The sequence below is a fragment of the Marmota marmota genome, unplaced genomic scaffold (genome assembly GCF_001458135.2).
Source record: "Marmota marmota marmota unplaced genomic scaffold, marMar, whole genome shotgun sequence".
NCBI lineage: Eukaryota > Metazoa > Chordata > Mammalia > Rodentia > Sciuridae > Marmota > Marmota marmota.
In genome coordinates this window covers 14,367,334-14,394,193 of record NW_026000082.1, presented here as the reverse complement: position 1 = coordinate 14,394,193, position 26,860 = coordinate 14,367,334, and the positions used below count along the sequence as shown (strand labels likewise).

Below are 26,860 nucleotides of genomic sequence, written 5' to 3'. Positions count from 1 at the left end.
ATGAGAGAGGCGCCCGGTTGGGTGCTGCCTGGCTCCGTGCTGCCCAGCTGCGTGCTGCCCTCAAGTGGCCCATCCTTGAACCACAGCTCATGGCTCCTGGGGCTGATGCCAAGGAAAACACCTACCAGTAGCCAAGAAAGAAATAGGAGCAGGACATCCTGGAGTCTGATCTCTGGAGGAGGCAGAAAGCAGCCTTCCATCTGGCAGCCACGCTGAGCCCGCGCCTCAGTCAACCCTTCACAACGTCAAAAAGCTGATGGGAAGTTCCCCCTTGTGGAAACCTGTTCCCCAGCGCACTCTAGCTCTGTCCCTTTGCCCCGCCCAGTTCCCAGCGACTTTACCTCCGGTCCAGCCTTGAATCTCACAGGCCCTGCTCCCACAGACACCCCTCAGTCACCGCACCAGCCCCCCCACGCTCTCCCCGCTGCAGGCTGTACTCCTAGTCCACATGGTCTCCTGTGCTCCCTGCTCCCATTCCTACTCCCCTGCAAGCCATTACCCACACCATGGACTATAAGATTCAGTTTTCCCCACTCTCCTACTTCATCTCCTACCATCTCCCCTCACTCACACACTCCTGCCACAGGCCTTGAGCTATTCCCAGAATAGTGTGTTTCCCTGTTTTCCAACCAGGCCTTATCTGCAGCCTACTGCATCCACAGCTCGCTCTGTTTGAAGGTCCTTTCTTTTGAGGGGGTGGGTATCAGTATCAGGAACTGAACCCAGGGCCAACTCAACCACTAGCCACATCCCCAGCCCTATTTTGTATTTTATTTAGAGACAGGGTCTCATTGAGTTGCTTAGCGCCTCACTGTTGCTTACGCTGGCTTTGAACTCGCCATCCTCCTGCTTCAGCCTCCAGAGCCACTAGAATTACAGGCGTGCACTACAGCTCCTGGCTCCTCTGTCTGAAGTAACAGAAAAGCCTGCCCCTTCAACACATTCCAGTTTCTTCCCTGACACGCATCCCTGACTACCCATACATTAGAAGGGGATCAACATAATGATGTATTATACATCTATATATGTAGTTGTATATACATCAACTAGGATGTTAGCCTTGAGCAGGGTCTTTGCTTTATTCACTCTTGTATTCCTGTCCTAGAACAGGACCTGGCACTTGGGGGTGCCCAGAATGCACAAATCTGTAAACCACTAGCATTCAAGGGTTGTCCTTACCCCTGATGTTACCATAAAGCCCCAAAAGTCACTGGAGACCTTCACCACCTGCCCCAAACTCCTTTTCTGGCTTATCTGCTGCCATTTCTTCTCCATTACTACTTACCCACCCAGGTCTTTGCCTGCACTGTTCCTCTGCCCAGTATGCCACTCTCCTCTGTCGGTCTCATTCTCCTAAGAGCCTTCTCTACTCACCCCAGACAGCTCGCCCTCACTATGCTACCAGGAGCTAGAATGGATTTGGTGACCTAGAGTTGTACACATTCAAGTTATCCAGGGATGTTGTAGAACATAGCAGCCACCTCCCCTGTTGGGAGTCCCTTCTCCCCAAGGTACCTGACGGTTTGCTCTTTGATTCCACAAACATTTACCTTGCTGGATTACAGTACAGGGTCTGTGCAAGGCAGAAAGTAATTGTCTTCAAGAAGCTTACATATCATTGGCTGGGGTTGGGCTCAGTGGTATAGTGCTCGTCTAGCATTCATAAGGCACTGGGTTCGATCCTCAGCACCACATAAAGTAAAATAAAGATATTATGTCCACCAAAAAACTAAAAAAAATAATTTCTTTTTTTAAAAAAAGCTTATAGCAAGTGGCTCAGAGGAGGAAGGACTCTCTAGTGTCCCTGCACTCACACCCCACACCCCTCAATGCCCCCGTCCTGATAACACAGAACCTCTTGGCCCAAGCCTTTGCTCTTGCTGTCCCTCTTACTTCCTCCACTCCACCACACTAACTCCTCCTCCGAGGCTCAGCTCAGAAAGCTCCTCTTCCTGAGGCCTTCCTAGTCCTCTGGGCTGCCTCAGAGCTGCTCTCATCCCCCTTTATATTACTAAGTGCATAGATGTCACTACCAAATTTCTGACCATCTCAATCCCTAGGCTAAGCACAGGAGAAACTCAAAGATCTTCACAGGGTTGCCTTTGAAGGGTCCAAGCAGAGAGAAATCTGAGTAGAGGAGGTGACACATATGACAATGGTCACAGGCCAAATCCCTAGAGTAGGACATTGATTGACACTGTGGTGGCCACATTCTAAAGATTAGGAATGGATAAGCCCCAGGACTCAGGGTGCTACAACCCCCATTTTCTATAGGAAACCCCCTGACAGTATTATAGATAGATAGGGACTTACAGACCCCCCAAAAAATCAGTAAGCTGGGGACTGAGCTGGTTGTCACAGCCAGAGATGTCCTGACACCTGGGAGACTTGGCCCTCCTACTGCTCCTCAAAGCAGCTGTGTAGATGCCCCACGCCCCGTCTCCCCCAAGTGGGTGAACCCACCTGCCACCTCACTGCACAGGAAGGCTTCCACAGTCACTTTTAGTTCAAAAAGGTTCCCGAGGCTTAGTTCTACTCGGAGTGGGAGGTGATGAGGCATGGGTGTGGTGGGCACACAGGGGCTGGGCCCAAGAAAGCCCCCAACAACAGAGTGGTCTCAGGGCAAGCCAGCCTCCCTGGGAGGACTAGAGCAGTGAGGGAAGAGCAGAGGCCCCTGAGTCTCAGAGACTCAAATCCAGGGTTTGTCACCAACAGCTAAGTGGGCCAGGAAAGTCAGCCTCAGAGTCTGCCGTGTGCTCAATGGAGATGGCAACTTTTCCATTGGTTGTGATGTGAAGGAAATGGAAAGAGCCAGGCAGTTCTATTGGACAGCACTTGCCTAGACATGTGAGCCATGTTTCTATTCCTTGTGACCAAAAATCTTGACTGACATAATTCTGGGAATGTAGCTCAGTGGCAGAATGCAAACTTGGCATATGCAAAGCTCTGAGTTCAATTCCTAGCACCAGAAAAAAAAAAACAAAAAACCAAGCTTCTCTATTCCTCATGGTATTAGTACCTTCAAACTCTGGGTCCCACTAGAAGGTATGGTCCTGTTTAGATTCCATCTGGCACATCTGTTCAGCCAGGGGGTTAGCTTTTGGTCTAGGGACTCATGGCCAGTCTGGGTCAGCCTGAGCATCCCAGTACCCTGACACGGGAAGTCAACCCACCTTGGACCAGGAGTTCTCCTTGCTGAGCAGGTCGGCATAGAAATAGGACATTTTCCACTGGCCCTTGTAGGTGAAGCACCACATCAGCTCCCAGTAGCACATGTGGTGAAACTGCTTCCAGTGCTGCTGGGCTTCGCAGCACTCCTCAAACCGCCGGATGGCCTGTGGACACCTCTGCGTCAGCCTGGTGTGTCCTGCCCCACCCTCTGCACCCTTTGAGACCTCCACCTCCACAGCAGACCTGACCTCCTCCAGTGCATGGTGGTCCAGCCCTGTGCCAGGCTTGGGTGGGGCCAGGAGATCTTCTTTCTGTCCTGGTTCTACCCACCTAAGTCTTATATGTCCTTGGGCCCATTACTGCCCCTCTTTGGGACTCTAGATTTCAGTCACAAAATGAAAAGGTAGGACAGAGCTACACTGGAGGGGATAACAGGAAGTGGAAGGAATTAACATGACAGTGATAAAATAATGTCTATCAGTAGCCTCTATAAGATTACCTGTGCCTGAGATATTTGTCCTACCAGGGCCAGCTAGAAACCCCAGCACTCCACACTGTAGAATCTGCTGTGGGCCTTGACTTAGTGCTGGAGTCTCTACCAGTACTGTGACCCTTCCCATCTCTAACTCTCCCTGGCTCCCCTCAGCCCCTGGCAATACCACTCTACTCACCAGGGTCCAGCCTCACCATGCTCTGAACAAATGGCCTTTCCTACTCTCCACCTCCCTTAAGCATCCCCCTCACCTAGAATATCATACAGCACAACAAATCATTATGTACAACTCTAACACACCATTAAAAAAAATGGAAAGAAAAAAAATCCTACAGTACAGATACCATGTCCTCCTTCATTTTCCCAGACTGCGTTAGTTAGAAGTGAATCTCCTACCCTACACTTGTGTGGGTCCTCTCTTGGGGCCCCACTACAAGTCTGCTCTATCCAATAAGAATGCTTCTGTTTGCCTGACTTCCTGCTGGGCTGGGAGACCCCAAGAGACCCCCAACACTCACTGCGTCAATGTTGCCTTTGATGGCTTCAATCCGCCCAGCAAAGAATAGGAAAATGGCGCCCTGCAATGACATATATAAGGTATGTATGGGTCCGTGGTGTGCTCATGGGCTTGGGGAGGCTTGGCTGAATGTGGGCTCACCTTGGGGTATCGATTCAGGTAGGGCTTCAACAGCTTCTCTGCCTCCTCGATGTTGACATTCCCAGTACCTGGAGGAGGTAGCCAGGGGAGCATAAAACATTACCTTCACAGGCTCCTGGTATTCTTCCCAGCAGCCTACCAGGGCCTTCCTAGGGCCTCTACCTCCCACTCTCTGAGATAGGGATGATAATTCTTCCTATCTCAAGGCAACATAAGAATTAAATAAGATAATGCAGATATCACCCTGGCACATCACAGAGCTCAACAGTCAGGTGCCAAAATCTGCCAAGTTTGTGTCCAGAAACACAGAAACAGCATCTTCACTCCCTGCAAGGTAGGCACAATCATGCCAATTTTGCAGATGAGGAAACTGTGGCTGGAATGTGGTTACACTGGAAGGAATTGAGTGGCCAGCAGGCTAGGCCACAGGATAGTCAATGTGGCTCTGTTATTTCTGGTTTCAGTAACCCACCCCCTTTCCCACAGGCCTGGACATAGTTTGCAACCTCTGGTCCTTGGAGACCACTAGACCCGGGGCCCCACATAGGGCTCCTACCAAGCACGAAGGTAAGGAAGGTGTGGTAGCACAGCAGCAGCATGACACAGAGCACAGCCCGAAAGCTGTGTCCTGAGGCGCCCTCCTCCAGCTGGAGTAGCCCATAGTCCTGGGGGAAAGGAGGACAGACTGAGGTTCCCAGAGAGAGCCAGGGGCCTGGGAGTCTCTACTGCTGAAGCAGGGGCAAGACAGCACTAGGCTTGTTTTGGAAACCTGGAGGCCACAGCAGCTGCCCCCAGGCTGTGTGACTCTGAGCAAAGGGTTGCGTTCTCAGTGCCTCAGCCACCTTGGGGGCAGGGTGGGGGACACGGCTGCTAAGGCCAGGATAAAGGGTTGCCTGGGTCTTGGGTGTCACCCACCTCTCCCATAGTCCCTTCCCATTCCTCCCTGTATGCATCTACTGTCAGCCTTGTGGTGGGCTCTGAGAGCCAAGCAGCTTGGTCGTGTTGGGAGGAGGAGTGGTGAAAGGAAAATCCTAACCACAGGGTCTGGGCACAGGTGGGGCCACGAGTCCGGGTGCCTGGGAAGGCTTCCTGGGGGAGAAGCCTCCAGAGCCTAATTTGGGGAGAAGCAAGGCAAGACCCTCCTGTAGTCCCTGCCCCTCAGTCTGTAGTCTGCAGCATTATTGTCCTTCCTGTGTCCTTCCTAAAACACAAACCTGACCTGCCTCAAACTCTCTATGACTACCCTGCCTTTGGGACAAAGCCTAGGCTGGATGCTGCAGGTTAGGGTTACCTATCCTACCTGGGCCTTTCTCATACTCTTTCTTTCATCAGCACCCTGAGACCCTACCTGCCATCAGCAAAACTGACAGGATGGACCTTTGAAGCCTCCAGTCATGGACCACAGATGGTAACCAAAAAAAAAAAAAAAAAATCCTTTTTCTTTTTTATTTTCTTTTTATTTTATTTTTTGTTTTGGTACCAGGAATTGAACCCAGGGTCGTTTAACCACTGAGCCACATCCCCAGCCCTGTCTTTTGTTTTCATTTTGAGACAAGGTCTTGTTAAGTCCCTAGGGCCTCACTAAATTGCTGAGGTTGGTCTCGAACTTACAATGCTCCTGCCTCAGACTTCCAAGTTGCTGGATTACAGCTGTGCACCACTGTGCCTGGCTGACAACCCAAATTTCGAGGGCCCAAAGACAGGCATTCAGTATCACCAAGCCTCAGGTAACAATCTCCCTCCTTGGCTCTCTCCGTCCTGATAGTATCTAGAAGAAAGCTCCAGACCCATGCTGGCATGTGTCAAACTCTTGCCCTAAATTCCCTCTCACAAAGAGAAGCAGCCTGAGGTTGAGTTAGGGGGTCACTATTTCATAAGATTGTGTGGCCCTCGTAATTTTTTTATAATAATGTTCTTTTTTATAATAATGTTCTAGCCAAATAATATACACTTCATGTAATATGGTTTCATTAAAATAAATTCAAGTGAAAATTGAGTGACTTTTGAGAAAAGTAATATATAAATAATACCGTGGAGATCCACGGGCAGGGCAGATGTCAGGAAGGGCCAGAGACAGTGCACCTCTGAGCAACTCTTATCCAGCCCGTAGGGATCCCTTGTTTCACTGAGAGGTAACTCAGGGGAGGCAGGGACTTGCTCAGGGTCGCAGGAAGGCCATGAGGCTCCTGACTTCCAAGCCAGTGCTCCTTCCACACCACCAGCCTCCTCCACCAGAGAGCCCTCAATGGGGGCTGGTAGGTAACTCAAGTTCCTGCTCTCAGTAAGGCTTCTGGGTGCTCAAGTTCTCTGGTTCCTTCTCATGTTCTGAAGCCCAGGATGGCTCCCTTGGGTATCTCCCAGATGAGGTGGGAGCACCAGAAAATTGTCCTGGAGGGAAGGACTTGCTTAAAGCCTTGAAGTGAGGAAGAATCAGAGGGGAAAAGAACTCCAGGTCCCTCAGGGCTGCCCTTCACACCCACCCTCACCCCAGAGCCTCTCCTCCATGTGAGGGGCCAGGGAGGGATCAACTGCCCCATAGGACCAGAATGGAGTGAAGGCAGACTCAGAGATCTGGGCTTTCTCCAGGGTCACACACTGAGGGGGGCTGAGCCTGGACTGGCACCTAGGTCCTCAGCTGCATCCTATCAAGCCCAGCTTCAGTTCTGGGGAGGAGCAGGACAAAGGCACTAAAAGGCAAGTGTTTACCTTATTTCCTGAAAACCCCACAAACTCCAGGAGCCGCAGGATCCTAGTGGGAAGCATGGACAATGTCTGCAGGAATAGAGACAGCTGGGTACAATGAGGGCACCCCAGTGTGGACAGGGAACCCCACCCCACGGCCTGCTCTTTGAGTAGACTTCTGGATAGCAGAGCCCTAACTTCCCTGACACACATGCCTTTGGAAAGGTCCCTAGTCCTAGGTGGCAGGGACCTGAGCAGCAACACCTCCTAAGAGCAGTGCTTCCAAGTCTCCCTGTCTGAGCACACACTGTCCCCTCTGCCTGGAATACCCTTCTCAATCTGCAAACTCCGTGGATCCTTCAAGATCCAGCCAGATGCTTATTCTGTCTCCCAGAAAAACTTCCCCAGCTCTCCTGGAAAAGGACTAGGCTCTCTGTCCTCTGCTGGTCACCAGCTATTTCCAGGCCTGTTGCTTTCCCTGTCATTAAAGCCCTGATATAACTGATTTTTCAAGTTCTAGTGCTATAATGATTTCCCCCATGGTAAATTTTGAGCCACCAATTTGACACACAGATGCACAGATGGAGTCTCTGGAGCCGAGTCCAGCACCGTCCACCCACGCCCCAGCTCTGAGCCTCTGAAGGTTGGTGATATGTGAGGTTTATCTCTGGGTCCTGGTGCCTGGCACATAGCCAAGCATGGTGCACTCAATAATGACCACACATGGCAGAGACATGCAGGGGAGACTTATCTGGAACCCAGACACTGTGGAAATGGGGAGAGGTGACTCCCACTCACCAGGTTGAAGGCTCCTACACCAAGCTTCACTCCTCCTTCAAAGTGCCTGTGGCTAGATCCCTTGCAGTACTGTGAGGACTGGACAAGGTTGTCCAACTCCCTGTGGAAACAGGCAAAGCTCTGTTTCAGTCACATGCTGGGGGCAGAAGCTGGGGTCCCTTCCAGCTGGGCCCAAGGTCAACTACACTTTAGCCTGATCTAACTCCATAGTGGTGGATTTGCACAGTTCTAGAGATCCAGAGAGCTGATACTCAAAGAATTTCTAGCCATCTCTCACCATGACAACACATTCCTCACCCTGAATTTCAGCCACACTGACCTTAGCATGCCTCGCCCCTGTCTTTCAGGCATGTGTTCATGCTGTGCATTCTGACTAGAACAGAGTTGCTCAATCTGACAGTTTAGGTAGGCTAGCTAATTTTGTTGGGGCTGTCTCTTGCATTGTTTAGTACATCTCCAGCCTCCACCCTCTGGATGTCAGTAGCATCCTCTCCCTAGTGGGACATTGCCAAACATCTGCAGGGGACATAATTACCACCAGGTGAGAATCACTGGCTAACTTGAAACCCCCCTCCCTCAGGAAATCTTCCAAGAGTTTGCTTGGTTGGAATCCAACCTTTTCTTCCTGGTCACCAACTAAAGATCCCTTAGCCCAGGCTAAGCCAGAGGTTCTCAGGATGTGCCTGCTGCCAGGTATGATGGCACATGCCTGTAATTCCAGCAACTTGGGAGGCTGAGGAAGAGGATTGCAAGTTCAAGGCCAGCCTCAATAATTTAGCGACCCTGTCTCAAAAAAAAAAAAAGAAAGAAAGAAAGGAAAAGAGAAGAAAGAAAGAAGAGGAAAGAGAAGAAAGAAAGAAAAGGGATATAGCTCAGCAACAAAGCACACTTGGCACCCTTGGGTTCAATTCCCAGTATTTTAAAAAAGTGCTTGGGGCTGGGGATGTGGCTCAAGCGGTAGCGCGCTCGCCTGGCATGCGTGAGGCCCGGGTTCGATCCTCAGCACCACATACAAACAAAGATGTTGTATCCGCCGAAAACTAAAAAATAAATATTGAAAAATTCTCTCTCTCTCTCTCTCTCTCTCTAAAAAAAGAAATATATATATATATATAAAAAGTGTCTGCTTCCTTCCTGGACTATCAATGTCTTATGAGCTTTTGATTGGCAAGCACCACTGAGGCTTCTCAGCTCCAGGCACTAGAAGACAGTAGGGAACAAAACGACCAAGCACAGCCCCATAGCACCCATCTTCTATGGGACAGCTCCATCAAGTCACTGCAAGAGTGAAGAGAACCTCAGAGGGGAAGCCCTGGGCCCAATCTCATCTGGGAATCAGAAAGTCTTTAGCTAGGAGGTGACATTTGAGCAGAAAATCTAAGGGGTGAGTTGGAGCTAGCCTGGTACAGAGTGTTTCTGATCAAACATCATATCCAAAGGCCCTGAAGCAGGACTCAGCTGGGCATATTTGAAGAACTGGGGGAAGGCCCAATGTCTGAGGCAGAGGAGAGGAGAGGATTTGGCAAGGAAGGTACGGAAGAGCTCCCAGGAATGGCTGGATAGTGACCAAGAGTCTTCTCAGAGCAGAAGGAGCCTCAGGAGTTGGCAAGAGGTGACCTAACCAGGTGTGTTTTGGAGACATCATTCTGACAGCTGACAGGCAGGCTGTGGGGCCAGAGCACTTGTCTGGCTCCTTGGACGAATCCTGTGCTCCAACCCAGCCACACTTGTCACACTGATGAGCAACACTTATCTGCAGGGAAACAGTCACACTACATGGGAAAGGTGAAGATAAGTAGTCTCACACTTTCATGGGAAATAAGTTTTAATGTAAAATTTAGGGGGATACTGAGTTTTCAGAGCTTTATTTGATGATGGATTATAGATAAAGAACTGTGGAGACATACTGGGTAAAAGTGCTCTTGATTGTACCTTCATTCTTTCATTCATAAACACAATCTATGTCTGGCCCACAGCTGAAAGTCAGGGATCCACAGAGCATGGAAATGATTCTGGCCCTCAAGGGTGGGGTGTGTGTGTGTGTGTGTGTGTGTGTGTACAATCTGACTACTAAAGGAGTTGAGAAAAGCTTCATGGGGAAAGGATCATGGCCTTCATGGATATGTATGAATTCTGCTGTTCCTCGAATGACTGTTCTTGGGTTTGTCTCCCTGCCTCCACTAGACCAAGATATTTGTGTGAAATCTGGGTCTAATTTTTCCCTAGCATAGGCTCAGCCACAGAGAAGGCACTCAGGAGATCAAAGGAACAGATACAGCCAGAAAACCAGGGGGATATTATTTCAGAACACTGAGACACTGGGGGTGCAGAAATCTGCCTGAGCTCAGCACGCTAAACTTCCAGCCCCCAGCCAATACTCTCTGCCTCCTACAAAGCAGCCCAGGGTAGTAGATGCCGCGGCCCCAGGCCTCCCAGCCCTCCTGCTGGCAAGCCCCACTCACTTGTAGGTCTGGTAGCTGTTTCGAACTTTGATGCCCCCCTTGATGAAGCTCACCATGTTCTCATCCTGCAGAAGGGAGAGATGCTAAGAGCCAGCCCAGGCTTGAGAACCAAAACAACCCAACAGGAGTGTGGGTAAACACAATGGGGTATGTTCATCCAAGACAATATCATACAGCCACATGAGGACAAGTGAAGAAAGCAAGCAACACATAGCCTGAGCCCTTGGGAAGTTCATAAACACTGAAGCATAACAATGTGCTGTTCAGAAATGAACAGGAAGCTGATAAACTGTTTTTAACAACAGGTGGGGGATGAAGGAAAATGAAGATAGTGGCTTCCCTGTGGAGGGAAGCCAGGATGGTGGCAGGATCCCAGACGGCAAGAAGAGTTTTCACCAGTGCTGTTCTTGGGGGCTGAAGGTGTTTATTATTTGTAGTAATATAATAAATAAAATAATCCAAGTGTGATGGTACGTGCCTGTAATCCCAGAGACTCTGGAAGCTAAAGCAGGATGATCACAAGTTTATGGCCAATCTCAGCAATTTAGTGAGACCCTGTCTCAAAATAAAAAGTAAAAAGGGCTGGGAATGTGGCTAAGTAGTGAAGCACCCCTGGGTTCATTACTCAGTATGTATAAACAAACAAACAAACAAACAAGCCTTTCATGGTGCAATTATTATAGTGAGTCCTAAACCAAAGATTAGGATTAATTTAATTCTAATCACCAAAGGTCCCAAAAGACAATTAAAAAAAAAAAAAAAGAGCTAAGAATAACAAACAGCACCCATGTGTATCCCTTCCCTCCAAATATCCTGATAATATGTTATAACTATAAGCCAGGCTTTTTAATAAAATAATGCAGTGATAGTTCTCATGAATCCTACGGGGTGGTAAGGAGGCCGTTTGCTAATCCTGTGACCCTGAGAAAATGACTCCTCTAAATTGCCTCTTCACTGGCTTCTGAGTTGAAGATTAAATAACAATGTAAACATATATAAAAACAAACTGACATGTGTGACGTATGGAGAAAGGACATACTTTGCTGTGTGCAAAAGCTTGGTGCACTGTAGGTGCTACCAGTGTTGACTGGATGAATCAAGTGTAAAACGGGCTTTGTGGGCTGGGGATGTGGCTCAAGTGGTAACACGCTCGCCTGGCATGTATGGGGCGCTGGGTTTGATCCTCAGCACCACATAAAATAAAATAAAGATGTTATGTCCACCGAAAACTAAAAAATAAATATTAAAAAATTCTCTCTCTCTCTCTTTAAAACAAAACAAAACAAAACAAAAAAAAAAGTGGGCTTTGTGACAGGGCTCTGTGACAATGCCTGTTGCCCCATGTGGTTATAAACAGGAGCAGCAGCAATGAAAAGGTGGAAGCCACACCCCAGGAATGGTTGGGAGCACCTGTGCTAGGTGGGAGAGGAAGAGCACATTCCCTCCACAGTGAGGCTGGCCAGGACCAGGAGCTGGGGCTCTAAGCCTCAGGCCTCACCTGGACCACAAGGGGAGGGTCATGGTGCTATGTACCCATCTGGCATGGACATGGTAACTGATCTGAAATTTCCAGCCTCCCAGCAAAAGGAGAGGTCCCTACCTGCAGGAATGTCAGCGCCGCTCTCTGCAGCAGGCACTCTGCATAGCAGACCTCAGCGTGGATTTCCTCTGTGGGGGAAAAAACAAAATACTGCAGCCAGGAGATGGGGGCGCCAATCCTCAAACCCCCTCTTTTCCCAAAACAAAGGGAGGCTGTGTCAGCACCTCCCCTACCTCTACCCAGTCACCCTGTCCAAAGTTAGCTCACATCTCTCTCCCTAGTCTTTGGACTGGCTCCCAGCCCTAACACCCCAAATATAGGCACAGACCATTCTCCTTCCCCAAGTGTCACTGCAGATGCCGCTGCACCCTGCACCACTGCATGCATTGTTTGATACTAAAACCTACCAGTGCTCTCAGGTGGGTGAGATCATTTGTCCCTGTGCTGAAAAGCCCCAAAATAACTTATGGTTGGCTACTGTCACCCAATGTCATGGCCTAAAGATGCCACCTGGTCTACAACAGCCCAGATCAACTCTTCTGCTGCTGCTGCCATCTGTCTAAACCTGGGGTGTCAATTCCTAAGACCACTTTCCCCTCTGGGGCACACGGTGTCACTAAGGCAAGTACATCAGTGCACCTGATCGACACTCCATTCTAAGCACCCTTTGGTCCCCATGAGTCTCCCTTTCCTCAGTCCAGGTTCTCAGCCAGGCATGCTGTTGGGTGGGCAGGTCTCCTCACACCCTTACCAGAGGCCATTCCTGAAAAGGTCCCAGGCCTGACACACCCATGCCCCACATGTAGGCCCAGGGCCCTGCCCCCATGGTAACTGGAAAAAGAACTGCCCCTCCCCTCACTCCTCAGGTCTGGAGCTGGGCCATCTGGGCTGGGCACAGATGCCACACCTTCTGTGAATTGGTCCATGGTGGGGCGGTGCACCAGGTTACTGAAGGAGTCTGTCACAGAAGACTTTCTCCTATGCCTGAAAAGGAAAAAGAGGCCTCCAGTTATTAGGTGGGGATAAGAGAGAGGACCAGCCTAGGTCTTTGCCCCTCTTTGCTATGCTCCAGAAAATTCCAAGGTGTATAGGATTCTCCAGATACTGAACTCCTGACATTCCCCAAATTCAGGACTTTCCTACCCCTTTGTCCTGCTGTTGTCTTCTGGCTGAATCCCTGTCCTGCTTCCCTCTGCCCTGACCAGCACCTGGTCACACTCCAGGGCCTTCTGAGGTATTACCTTCTCCAGGAGTCTTTCTCACTTCGTGGGCTAGACACTCAAAACCCTATGAGCCCCCTGAATCATGCTGAATCACTCTCTGGGTCTGTGTCCCTGCCTGGTGGTACAGGCAACAAAACTGCCCCAGTTTGATAATCTAGGTCACCACATCTGGCCCAGGCACTCAGGGTCTATTGGCCCACTTATACAGCAAATATGGATTGGACACATTCAGTTATGCACCAGGTCCTGTGACCCATGTCCTCATGCAGTTTCCAGAACTACCCATCATCATATATTATCACACCCATTTTGTAGATGAGGAAAGTTAGGTCCAGAGAGGGACCTGCCAAGGTCAGATTTATGAAGTGACAGAGCTAGATTTCTCTCCTAGTCAGCACTGGTACCTGAAAGTGGCTTGGTAACTAGAGCAGATGACAAAGCTTTACTGCAGTGCTGGCAGGGACGGCTCTCAGCACTTGAGGACAAAACCTCTTAGCCAAAAGCAACAGCACTAGTAGTGGCATTCTAGACACTAGGATAGGACAGGATGGCAAACAGGGGGACCTCAAACCCCAGTCCCTGCCTCCCCATAGCCCCAACCTCTGACACAGCAACTGTGCTTCCTTCATCATGTTGCCGGCAAGCAGGATGTCCTGGGGGTCAAACGTCATCATGGCCTGCATCTCCAGGATGGTGGCATACGTCAGCGAGTGGTACATGCTCTCCTTGGTTCTGCCAGAGAAAAGGGACATTGAGGGCACCCCTCCTCCAGCTCCAGATGTGACTGGACAAGTGCAAATCACCTGCCATCCCCTTCCAGCTCTTCATGAGGGAAGCAGGTACTGTCTGACCCTTTCACTGCCACTCAGAAGACCTCGGATCAGCTCTTCCTCATCCTGCTGAGGGGTCCTAAATGACCTTCCAAATTTGAGCCTCAGTTCCTCCTCTCTCTGGGAGGGGTGGTAGCAACAACGTAGCTTGAGGACTAAGGTCCTGGAGGAGTGTGGACCTAAAGCTGCCCTTCCCCAAACCTGGGCCCGCCTCTTGTTTCTGCCCTCACCTCCAGCAGGCAATCCCTGGTCCTATCTGTTCCCAAGATCCCTTCTATCCCCAAGCCCCAACCCTGGGCTAGCTCTCATTTCCAACCCCCTTGATAGCTGTGCTCTCGATCCCTTTGTCCCATCATCTGACCACTAGCCCCTGGTTTAACATCCCAGTTCCACTGGAAACAAGCTCCACCCCTCCATGGTCTGGCTACAATGAATATTGCACCATTGGCCTCAATGAACCATCCAGACCTTCCCTGAGAAAACCCCATGCTCTCCTCCTCATGGCTCCTGTGCCCTGAGATGCCCCTCCCCTGCCTCCAAGCCTCCTGGGAATCCAGGGCTCTTCCTCAGGGACTGTGTGCCTATGACCAGGCACAGGCCACACTGAACTGTCATCAGCATAGACTCAGCCATCTCCAAAGACTATGAGCACCTCAGGGACAGAGCTTGGATGTGACTCACCTCTGTCCTCAACCTTTGCCTCCTGCCTCCCTGCTCCTCCACAGCCCTGGGCTTTCCCAAAGACGTGTGTTTGGGCAGGAGTGGGGTGGCATTTAGCCTAACATATGGAGAGGGCAGAGGGCAAGGAGGCATGGGAACTATGCCAGTTTGGGCCTTGGTGGCTGTTCTGCAAAAGGGGGCAATGATGCTGGCTGGCCTGGGCCCTGTGGCCCTTGGGACTGACAGGAGGGAGCTGCTTGCCTGGCACAGCAGCAGTGTTGCTGCTTCCCCACGTGCCCTTGTCAATTATTTACAAAACTCCTCAGTGCCAGGCTTATGCTGGGAACTTCACAGGAGAGAGAGATGACTAAGGTTTATAGACAGTTTTATCGTAAAATCATGTGACTCTAACCGTCTTCCTTTCTCGTTCATGAAACATCTGTAGATTGAGTTGCTTTTTTTTTAATACTTCTGAGTGACTCTTGGGTGTTAGGCTCCTTGAGAGTCAAAGATTCCTGAAGGAAACAAAAAGCTGGAGGACCCCTCTCAATCCCTGCCTGTCCTCAAGACACCTCATCAGGCTTCCTCTGGGGATAGCAGTTTGTGGAAAAATGGCTGCCTGAAGTGGGGCCAAACTTAGACTTCAGAATCCCTTAGACACAGAATGGAGTTTCAGCTTTGCCAGTTACCAGCTGTATGATTCTGGTAAACCTCACAGTTTCTCTAAGTCTCAAGTTTTTCCTCTGTAAAATGAATACAATAACTCTTCTGTCCAAGGGTTATTGTATTTTTTGAGTGACACCCAGGTCAGGGGCCACAATGTCTATGCTCAGTAAATTGAGCTCCTCTGTGTCCTGCTAGGGTCAAGGTTAATTCCCAGCCCTCTCCTGGATGAGGGGCTTCCCAAGCAACACAGACACCCAACCCCCTGATGCCCCACAATAAAACCCTTCTTCAGACCTATCTAACTCAGGACCTAGCCTCTCCCTTCCTCTTCTTCCACAGGTCTCAGTCCCAGGAATCAGCACCACCTGTCCAGCTTCCCTGCTGAGCCCAGTATGGTACTTGGCCCAGAAGGAGGGACAGCCCCACCTGTGTAGCTGGCAGGCAAAGTAGAATTTCTAGTCTGAGTTCCAAGGCCCCAACATGCATCTGTGGCTAGAATCCTAGCCCTGTCTCAGCCTATCATCTGGAAGCCCCCTAACTCTGATCAACACTGAAAACTCATATACAAAGGTAGGACAACCCCCAAACCTCAGTATGTACTCCACATGTTTTTATTTGCACACATAGAATCTAGGTCCCACACAGCTGCGCTGAACCCAGCTCTGCCAAACAATGCCCACTGGGATCCCACCTTCCAGGGCCCAGAGCAGTTATCAAGATGGGGAGGGTGCTGGAAGAGCCATCAACAGAGCAGGATGCTGTGACTGGGGACCCCTTGGCCACTTGAGGTAGCCTCAAGTTCTTCCTTCCTGGCTTGCACCCAACAATTAGGCCTTATCAGCCATCATGACGGCCCTTGCTTCCACCATCTGGGCCTTCTCATCCTGACCCAACCTCCACTGCTCCTTCCTGGGCCCCCAACTCTAGTCCCAGCCTAGGGCCTCACTTTCCAAGTATGTCTGAAGGCAGACACAGCCCTCTACCTCACCTTATCTCTACTCCCTCCTCATCAGAGCTCCCACTTCCTAGTCCCTCACCTTGGTCTTCTCAAAATTCACCTCACTGACCTCCTCTCAAGACAAGCTGCTTCCAGGGGACTGTACATCCCATTCACCTTCCCTCAGACTGCTGGGACCCTTCCCTACTAGTACCTGCCGTAGCTCTTCCCACTCCAGCCAGGTTGAGGGTCTCCACCCTCAAATACACCAGAGCCTCATTCACTGTAGGTTCATGCACAGGCTATTCCCTCTCATCCAGCCCAGAAGTTTACATGTCACTTCTTCAAGAAAGCTGTTTGAAGCCAGTTTCACAGGCATTTGATCTGTGCTGCTGCACAGAGCATTGTACCTAAAAAGGTCCTATGTTTGGTTTAATTCTCTGTTATCACTGCCTCAAAATTCTTTTTTTTTTTTTTTTTTTTTTTTTGGGGTACCAGGGATTGAACCCAGGGGCTCTTAATTGCTGAGCCTTGTCCCCATCCCTTTTTGTATTTTGTTTAGAGACAGGGCCTCATTAAGTTGCTGAAGCTGGCTCTGAACTCAAGGATCCTCCTGCCTCAGCCTCAGAAGCCATGGGATTATAGGCATATGCCACTGTGCCCAGTTCAAAATTCTTAATTTGGAGCTAAATGACCCCACATTTTCATTTTGCAATGGGGTCTGAAAATTAGGCATCTTGCTGGGCACACACCTATAAGCTAACAGCTCGAAAGATTGAAGAGATTGAAGCAGAAAAATTCCAAGTTCAAGGCTATTTAGGAAGTCCCTGTCTCAAAATAAAAAAATAAAAGATAACACATTGGCTCACATCTGTAATCCCAGCAACTCAGGAGGCTGAGGCAGGAGAATTTCAAGTTCCCGGTCAACCTCAGCAATATAGTGAGGCCCTAAGCAATTTAACAAGACCTTGTCTCAAAATAAAAAATAAAATAAGAGGGCTGGGGATGTGGCTCAGTGATAAAGTGCTCCTAGATTTAATCTCCAGTGCGTGGGCATGCACACACACAAAAAAAAAAAAAAAAATGGAAAAGAAAGAAATTATACAGCTGGCACCAAAGCCTTCCTGACCCCCACATGAGTTGGGGTCCCTGTGTAGCTCTCAGCAAGCTTATGGTTGGTTTCACTATTCCCCTGCTGGGACCTGACCCCTTAGTCTCGAGTCTCAACAAGTGACCTTTCTCTTGGAGAAATTCCAGGATGTCCACATGGACGCACCCTGAACTTCCTGTGCCCAGGCACATGCAGATCTGTGCACACCCTTTCCTACCTCTTCACTCCTCCTGGTGGAGAGGCAGCATGAGGCCTTCCTATGCAAGGTGACCGCCTCCACCCTGCCAAGACCCAAGAGAGCACAGTGGTCAGAGTGGGGCCTATGGGCCAGGTGGCCCTGAATTTAATCCCAGCTCTGCCACTTATGAACCATGATCACTTATTTATCGAGAAAAATTAACAGGGTAGACTCCATGTTCCAGAGACAATGCTTTGAGACGGACATAGAGCTAAGTACCAGAGATTAGCAGAACAGACGTAGGAAGGGAACTTGGTAAACATAGTGACTTCCCCTGGGAGTAAAAGAGGGATAACATCCCCTATAGCTAAGGCAGACAATTAAACAAGACAACATGTGACAGTGAAATTGAATCCTAACCTCTCCTGAAGCTTCAGAGGTTACAAATGGGGACCAGGACTGCTTTTTAGCAAGAATCATTTTCCCTAAACCAGTGGTTCTCAGTGTTGAGGTATTTTTTGCCCCCATAACATGCCCCTCAAGGACATCTGGCAAGTTCTAAAGATTTTTTTTTTTTTTTTTTTTTTTTGGCTATCACAGGTGGGACATAATTTGCTCCCCTGGGGACTTCTGGCAATTTTGGAGACATTTTTGGTTGCCACAAGGCAGGGTAGGGAGAGCATGCTATTGATACTATCACCTGTGGGAAAGCACTGAGGCACAGAGGCTACCCTGCTCTACATGCAAGGTAAGAGGGGCCTCCTGGGAAGACTGATTCTCTAGGGTACCTCCTTTAGAGTGAGGGTTTTGTCTTTGGAGTGCTTCCCTGAGGTGAGGGAGAGGAGGAGGGAAAAATCCCTCCTCAGGACCTTTTGGTAGGTTCATTGAGGGCCTGGGTGTAACATGCCATGTGATTTTAGTGGGTTTTTTTTTCCCCCTATGCTCTGATTCTGTTCTGTTGGCCCCAAGTCTACAGGACAGTCCAGAGTTAAACCAAGGTGTGACCTGGTGTTCGCTAGGCCTCAGGGGATGAGGAGAAAGGCCAGTGTCAATGTTTGGTGTGTGGCAGTAGAGTCCTGAGATAGCCAATTTCCAGTGCAGGAGGTGGCTATGGTCTGGGGTCCAGGAAATGGGAGACAGGAAATGACCAGGAGGGAATTGAGAGCAAGTAGCCTTCCAAAACTGTTGGGAAGGGGCTAGGTGCAGTGGCACATGATGTAATTCCAGAGATTCATGAGGCTGAGGGAGGAGGATTGCAAGTTCAAGGCCGGCCTCAGCAACTTTATAAGAGCTTACCTCAAAATAAAAAATTGGAAAAAAGACTAGAGATGTAGCTCAGTAGTAGAGGATCCCTAGGTTCAACTCCTAGTACCTCAAAACAAAAAACAAACAAAAACTATTGGGAAGGAAACCTGGACAATGGAGCAAGATGACTGGGTCACCTGAGTCCCTCAGAGGGTGAGAATGAGGAATAGTTACCAGAAAGACTCATTCTGATCATCACATCCTGGATCCCCCACCACACCCCAGAAGCTGGGACCCTGAGCCCAGAAAACAGAATGATGAGCCAGTCAACTCCAGAAAAAGTGAACAGAGGGCTAGGATTGTGGCTCAGTGGTAGCCCTGGGTTCGATCCTCAGCACCACATAAAAATAAATAAATAAAGATATTGTGCCCAACCAAAAAATAAATATTTTTAAAAAAGTGAACAGATCAGGCTTGGGGACTTGTAGAAACCAGTGGGCCTGCCTGGGCATTGGCTTTCCTGGGATCTGGGGAACTGGGTATAGCAATATAGAGGATATCGTAGGACTGAAGAGAGGGAGATTAAGGAAAATAGGCAGATGACATGATTGGACCCCAGCCTCCTCCCCCCACCTCAGAATTCAGGCAGCCCTGGGTTCTCTGTCCAGGCTTAGAAATGGAGGATTCTTTTCAGGAAACTGGACCACACCAGATGCTGACATCTGGGGGCCAGCAGCTCTCTCCCAGATCTCACCAATCACAAGGCTACTTGGTACAGGTTTTCCAGCTGGCCTTTGAGTGAATTTACTGTTAACTATGACTAGGGATCATCAGGTATCTCAGAAAATACCCCATGAGAGAAGGGTTCCCACCATTAAATGAATTCAGGAAACTGGAGAAGCCAAGATCATATGAAAAGAATAAAGATCCTGGGAAAAGAATAGAGCATTTTGAAAAGGGATAATAAGCTGTGATAATAACAACAACAATGATAAGTTAGAAAGCTTACTATGTCAGGCTCTGTCATATGGAACCTCACATTCCAAATGTAGCTATAAAGAAGACAACAGGTCCACAAATCAAGAATAAGACGTTATAGGAAAAAAAAAAAGAAGATCCACAGAACAATACAGAATACTAAAAAATTATCATGTACTTGTAGAAGCAGTCAATAGAAGGACTTAATAATGAAACTGAGGAAATTCCCAAAAATTGGAGGAAGAAAACGAGAAAGAATCAGAAAGGGGAACGGGAGATAAGAGCCTTAGAAGAGGATTGATCTAAATAAAGTCAGGAAAGAGAAACAGAATATAGAGGGAATTTCCTAGAACTGAGTCTCCAAAAAATAATATGGGATAAAAAAAGACCTTTGTTTTAGCACATCACTGTGAAATCCCAGATTTTCAAGAATAAAAGGGAAGATCCTAAACATTTCTAGAGAAGGAAAAAAGATCACATGAAAAGTAGAATTAGGATTCAGAGAGACAGAAGATGACAGAAAGCAGGGGAGTGATACCTTCAAACTTCTGATAGAAAAAAATGTTATGTTCATGCAACTCTTTGTTAGGAAATTTCTAGAGGGCATATTCTGGAAAAATCCAGTAGAATATGTGAGAGAACGAGCTGGGTTCAAGGAAACAGGAGAGAGGCAACAGGAGCCTGGGGGGGCAGGTAGCTGGGAGGTGGCCAGGAGACATGTATATCCAGGTTTCCAGGAAGAACAGGGACTGAGAGCTCACTTGGTATTTGGACATATAGGGAAAAACTCATGATAGGATCAACTGGTAGAGTTAAGGATAAATGTGTAAAGTGTGACTCTACTTTGGGTACAACCAGAGAAGTGAAAAATTGTGCTCCATCTGTGTACTATGAGTTGAAATGCATTCTGCTTGTCATGTATAAGTAATTAGAACAAATTTTTCAAAAAGTAGTAAGTAAAAAAAGGTGACTTTCAAAAGATATATTCCATGCTTGTATGAATATCAAAATGGATTCTACTGTTCTGTATAACTAAAAAGAACCATTTAAAAAAAAGAGAGAGAAACAGCAAATAAAGAATATAATCAAAGTGTGGGATCAGAAGTTTAAAAAAAAGGTGACCTTCATGAAATGAGAATTATATCTCAGTTTTAAAGACAAAGAAAAAAATGATAAGAAAAAGCAGTGTAGACATATTATCAAGAAATAAGGCAGCAAACACTGGGGAAATTGATTAAAAGATCAGTGCTCATTATTACCCTACTGATCTTGAAGTAGGCAACTGCGGGGAAAATAAGCAAAGCCGATGGAGAGAAGAAGCCACAATGGACTCAGCAGGAATAAGAGGTAAAGTGGGAAGAAGTGAATAAGTCATAGCGACCTTAGAGAGGTCTCTATGGTGGCTGCTCAAAGGCTGAGGGACTGGGAGCCTGAGCCATTTTATGGGACTTCTCAGTGGTCACGGTGACCCAGAAAGCTGAAGGCATTGAGTTACATGAGGTTCTTCTCATACAAGACCTCTGGTTCTCCATGACCAACATGCCCCATCCCTACACACACATTTGCACACGCATGTGCACACGCAGCTCTGCCCTTCACCCCCACTGGGGCTTAAGCTCACCTGGGTTTGAGGTAGCTGAGTGCTTCTGAGAACTGGTTGGTGAGGAACAGGTCCAGGGCCGTCATGCACTGGTCCAGGGCCTCATGGAGGTTGCTCACAGGAGTCCTGAGGGGAGAGAGATGGGCCTCAGCTCCTCCTGGCCAACTACCTCTCTGGTTAGCCTTGAATATCTTTCCCAAGCCCTTCCAGGCTGCCCACTCTGTACTGGAATGAAGAGACAATTTGGACCCACTTCTCAATGTCTCCAAGGGTGAGAGGAGGAGCAAAAGCGTGTGTGACATCTGAGATCTTCAGGAGGGGTGGGGGAGGGGCTGAGAATAGACAGCAAGAAGACCTCGGAATAAATGTATCTTACCCTCCACAAGAGCAGTGGGAATCCTTGTGGCCTTTTTGACCCATTGGGCTCTGCTGCCCCCCTGGGGGGGTGCAGCTCACCCACTAAGTCCCACTTCTGTCCCTCCTTCTCCAGGCCTCCTCCTGTCTCTCAGGCCTGCACTCTAGAACCCCAGACACTGTCATAATGGGCCATGGAGGGCAGCAGACCCGTAAAAGCAGCCCGGGGCATTCCATACTGCAGTCTCACCTTCCCAATGACACCTTCCACATACCCGCCCTCCCCACTTCTCACATTTCTCTGAGGTCCTTATCTTCTCTCATATGTGATATATTTTTGTGTTTATGGTCTGTCTGTCTCTCTCTCTCCACAAAAATACAAGCACTAAAAGACAGGAATCTTAGTTTTAATCACTGCTCTATCCCCAGCACTTAGGATCTGGCACAAAGTAGGCTTTTAACGCATATGTGAAGTGAATGAATGAAAGAAAAAAGGGGAGTAAAAAACTAGGAAAACAAATTCCTAACTTTTCTGATCTTCAGTATTCCCATCTAAAAAATAAGATGTGAAATGAGAAAGATCCCAGAAGTCTAACTGATAATCTTGAGAATGCCTCTTCTCAAGGGCTCTTGTGAGTGAAGGAAGGTTCCAGAAAGGAGCTCAGTGATATAATTGAAGGGAATTCCTATTTCCAAAAAAATAGTAAAGAGAAAACCTCTTCTCCACCAAGTAAACTACCTATACCTTGAGGCCCAATTCTAGTGCTTCCTGTTCCATACATCAGATCTTCCCAGGCAAAATGAGATGTGTCCCGTTTAAACTCCCATTCATTCTCCCAAATATGTTCTCCCTCAGTTCTGCCATTTTAATAAGTGACACACCTCTGCCCAGTTTCTCAAGCCAGAAATCTGACAGTTATCCTTGACACACCCCTCTCACAGGCCTCCATCATCCACTACATCACTAAACACTATCAACTATACTACCTAAATGTCTCAAAACCATCCTCTTGTCCAGCATGATGCCCCAGCCTTGTAATACCAGAGACTTGGGAGGCTGAGGCAGGGAGACTGTGAGTCTGAGGGCAGCATCAGCAATTTAGGGAGGTCCTAAGCACTTAGGAAGATCTTGTCTCAAAAAATAAAGCAGGCTAGGGATACAGCTCAATGATTAAGTGCCCCTGGGTTAAGTCCCTAGTACCCCACCACCACCAAGAAAAACCCTACCTACCCCTTTCCATGCCCAGTGGCCTCTGGCCCAAGTCTCTATCATCTTTACCCAAGTCTGTTCCGATCACTTCCTACCCCTTCTCCCTTTTTTAAAATTTTTAAAAAATACTTTTTTAGTTGTAGATGAACACAATACCTTTATTTTATTTGTTTTTATTTTTATATGGAATTGAATCCAGTGCCTCACACACTCTAGGCAAGCACTCTACCTCTGAGCCACAATTCCGGCCCCTCAGCTAGACAGTTTTTATTCCACATTTCATGTCTCTCAACTTGCTTCTTTATTATCCATTTGACTTATTAGGTTCTGAATACTTTCTTTAGGTCTTTCATTTCACGACTTCCTTCTTCAGGTGTGTCTGATCTGTTTGTTATTTGTCCAGGATACTGATTTTTTTTCATGTTGATTATTATATTTTTCCTTTCCAGAAATTCTTCTTGGTTCTTTTTCAAGTATGTTTTGGATATTTTAGATAGTATTTTGTTACCTGTTTATCTTATTGTTTCAAGTTCTTCTTCAATTTCTATATATTTTTGGGGGGAGGGGGTACCGGGGATTGAATCCAGTGGTACTTTATTCTGAGCCACATTCCCAGTTCTTTTTATTTTTATTTTGAGACAGGGTCTCACTAAGTTGCTGAGGCTGGTCTCAAACTTGAGATCCTCTTACTTCAGCCTCCTGAATTGCTGGGATTACAGTCATGCATCACTATGCCTGTTTGAACATCTCCACAATTTTTTTGGGGGGGGGTTGGGGGGAGGGACTAGGGGTTGAACTAGGGGCACTTGACCACTGAGCCACATCCCCAGCCCTATTTTGCATTTTATTTAGAGACAGGGTCTCACTGATTTGCTTAGTGTTGCACTTTTTGTTGAGGCTGGTTTTGAATTCCTGATCATTCTGCCTCAGTCTGTCTAGCAGCTGGGATGACAAGGATGTGCCACCACACCTGGCATTAATGTCTCCACAATTCTTAAGCACAATTATTTATATTCTGTATCTGATAATTCTAGCATTTAAGACTCTCAGATAAACTACTATTTGTTCCTGATATCTGCTGATCATAATGGCTTGTTTCCTTGTGTATTTTAAAATTTAAACATGAATTCATCATTGTCAAAGGGACCTTGGGACAAGGGCACATCCCTCCAAAAAGGACTTCCATTTACTCCAGCCAAGTTCCCTGAGGCACTGACACCCTGAGACCACTTAAGTCACTTTTCTAATTTATGAATTCTAGGACCACAAAAGTGGTATGCATTCAAACCCAGCATTTGTGTCATGGCAGATGAATATTTAGAATTTTCTAGAGAACCCTTTTTTCCCACCAGAACTGTTGTCTCCCTTTTCTGGTGGATGATCTTTTTTCTGGCCCATCCTCCTAGTCACTGAGACTGAAGGCCTTAGGGTCCCACATTTATGAAGGGGAGGAAGACTATGTGCTAATTCCTCATACTTCTGTACCTGCGCAGGCTTAAGACCTCATCTCCCATCCCTTGTGTGGCTGTTGGCATTGACAGGTCTAGGTTTCTGAATCTGCAAGGACCCTAAGGTTGCTGTGGCTTCATTTCATTTCCAGCCTGACTCTAGCTCCCTCTTTGTTCTTGGATTGAGTGGATCTGCTTCTACTGAGGGAGCTCAGAAGGTGTCATAAAGGGTGATTGGTATAACCCATCCATCCTCCAGGTAGTTTTTTTGGAGGCAGAATATTTGAAACATTATTCCCTCGAATCTGTCCCTTTTTTATAGCCAAATATGTCCATTTAAAAACCAGATCTACGGCTGGAGTTGTGGCTCAGCGGTAGAGCGCTCATCTCGTACGAGCAGGACCCTGGGTTCGATTCTCAGCACCACATAAAAAATAAATGAGTGAAATAAAGTTATTATGTCCAACTACAACTATAAAATAAATATTTAAAAAAAAAACACAGATCTGACCATGTCACTCCTAGACTTCAAATCCTTCACTGGTTCCCCATCCTCTCAAGGCAAAGACCCAGTTCCTTTTCATGGTCTAAAAAGTCCCACCCTAAGCTGCCCCAGCCCTCTCCTCACAAGGCCTAGATGTGTCTATCTTCCTTTGTGCCCTGGGCCTAGCCTGCCAACTAATGCTCAATCCATTCAGCTTTGTTGGATGAATGAATCAACAAGGTGGCACTGAGCACCTACTACCCTGGATGTTCAACAGCACTCTCTCCTTGAACTCTCAAAATGCTCTGTGCAATAGGATTATTACCACCCCGCTCCCTTCGCCAAACAGACACGAACACTGCAAATGAGGAAACAGAGACTCAGAGGTGACTTGTCCAAGGTGACACACCCACATGTGAGTTCCAACCCAAGTTTCTTCCTGAGCCAAGGCATATCAGTTCAGCCTCAGGGAACCAAGTCCATTGCTATGGTTTATGTCCATGTCTTAATTCCAGAGCCAAGAGCCTAACTCCCATTTATGCACACATACCCTACTCCCTCCATCCCCCACCAAGAAGAGGTTCTGCCCACCTGTCCATGCACAGCCTGAGGGACAAACAGTACAGAGATGCATATCTGTCCCCCTGGCAACCCTGGCACCTCTTTGGCTTAACTGGAATGAGGCTGGTCAGTGACTTTCCTTCCTCCAGATGATTTCCCCCTTCCTTCATTCCCATAAATACCCACTGAGCTCCTGTTCTGGGCCAAGCGTGGGGCTAGGCTCTGGGAACACAGAGAAGGCCCAGACCTGGGCCTGCCCTTGAGCTCATAGTCTGTAGGAGCAACAGGTGCAGGTGGAGACAGTGATAGTCATCCTGATCAGGGCTATGATCATGGGGATCACTGGAACTGAAGAGGCCCAGAGGAGGTCTCCAACCCAGCCTGGGGCACTCAAGAAAGCTATTTGGGACAGATGGTGCAGAGTTGCAGATATGACGGAGAAAGAAGTGCAAGAAGGGACAATGTGCGAAAAGGGCTGGAGACACTACACCTGTACAGCAGTTAGGGGGCTAAGCAGTCTCAAAGGGCTGGAAGACAGAGGCTCCAAAAAGGCAGCTAAATAGAGAGGTGAGACAGGGCCTGACTGGGGAGCTCAGGAAAGAGGGACACTGGCCCCACTTAACTTAATAATAGCATTAACACCATCCACCACCAAGAGAATATCATTCAAGTTTTATCTAAATTGGAGACTGCATTATTTCACTCAATCCTCCAGCTAGCAGGCACTCTTATCTGTACTGACAGATAAGAGGGAGGGAAGGCCCAGAAGCGGAAACAAGGTCTGGCCCCTCCCATGAAGCTGGGAAAAGACAAATGCTTTCTGCATCTCAGTGCTCCAAGTCTTTCCCCTGGCCTGACTGTGACAGAGGCCCCTCCTTCTCATAGGCTGTGTCTTCAAGGCCACTCTCCTTTAGGGCACCTTCAGGTAAGCAGGTGATGGGTCTGTGATGAGGGGCCATCTCCTTGGGAACACTGAGACAAGGATGAGAAGGTGAGGAAGGTGGCCAAGGGAAGCACAGGGTTGGGTGAAGAATGGAGCAGGGCTGGTGACCAACTTCAGGAATTTGGTGGGGCTTTCCCATTCAGATCCCATCCACTTAAGGCCCACATGAGATAGGAACTGGACAGAGTGGAAGGGGGCATCAGGCAGCCTGGAGCCACCTCCCTGCTCTCCTCTTGCCTCCCACCTCCCATCTGTTGTCACCTGGTCTGCTACCCTGGTGCTTCATAGGCAGAGACAGAGTGGGGTAGCTAGAAGATCCTCAGCCCCAGCTAAAAAGCTCCCATCCCAACCTCAGTCAGGGTGAGGTGGATGTGGGGCAGGGAGGCGAAGTCACTCAAGAAGCATTCTGGGGGCTGGGGATGTGGCTCAAGTGGTAGCGCGCTCGCCTGGCACGCGTGTGGCCCAGGTTCGATCCTCAGCACCACATACAAACAAAGATGTTGTGTCCGCCGAAAACTAAAAAATAAATATTAAAAAATTCTCTCTCTCTCTCTCTCTCTCTCTCTCTCTCTCTCTCTCTCTCCCCCCATCTCTCTCTTTAAAAAAAAAAAAAAAAAAAAAAAAAAAA

General features: G+C 48.2%; 1 protein-coding gene across 5 annotated transcripts in view; it reads right to left on the bottom strand.

Annotated features, from left to right (window-relative positions):
* Positions 1 to 26,860, bottom strand: part of Ttc39a (tetratricopeptide repeat domain 39A) — a 49,192-nt gene that overhangs the window by 7,749 nt on the left and 14,583 nt on the right. For all 5 annotated transcript variants that reach the window (XM_048815413.1, XM_015485015.2, XM_048815415.1 and 2 more), the window contains exons 2-12: positions 21,254 to 21,358; positions 13,628 to 13,759; positions 12,712 to 12,788; positions 11,865 to 11,932; positions 10,265 to 10,329; positions 7,803 to 7,902; positions 7,029 to 7,094; positions 4,879 to 4,987; positions 4,323 to 4,390; positions 4,183 to 4,242; positions 3,174 to 3,335 (exon numbers count right to left, since the gene is read on the bottom strand). In XM_048815413.1, coding sequence (XP_048671370.1) covers positions 3,174 to 3,335; positions 4,183 to 4,242; positions 4,323 to 4,390; positions 4,879 to 4,987; positions 7,029 to 7,094; positions 7,803 to 7,902; positions 10,265 to 10,329; positions 11,865 to 11,932; positions 12,712 to 12,788; positions 13,628 to 13,759; positions 21,254 to 21,318 — 972 coding nt within the window. In that variant the 5' untranslated portion in view covers positions 21,319 to 21,358. The remainder of the gene's footprint in view (positions 1 to 3,173; positions 3,336 to 4,182; positions 4,243 to 4,322; positions 4,391 to 4,878; positions 4,988 to 7,028; positions 7,095 to 7,802; positions 7,903 to 10,264; positions 10,330 to 11,864; positions 11,933 to 12,711; positions 12,789 to 13,627; positions 13,760 to 21,253; positions 21,359 to 26,860) is intronic.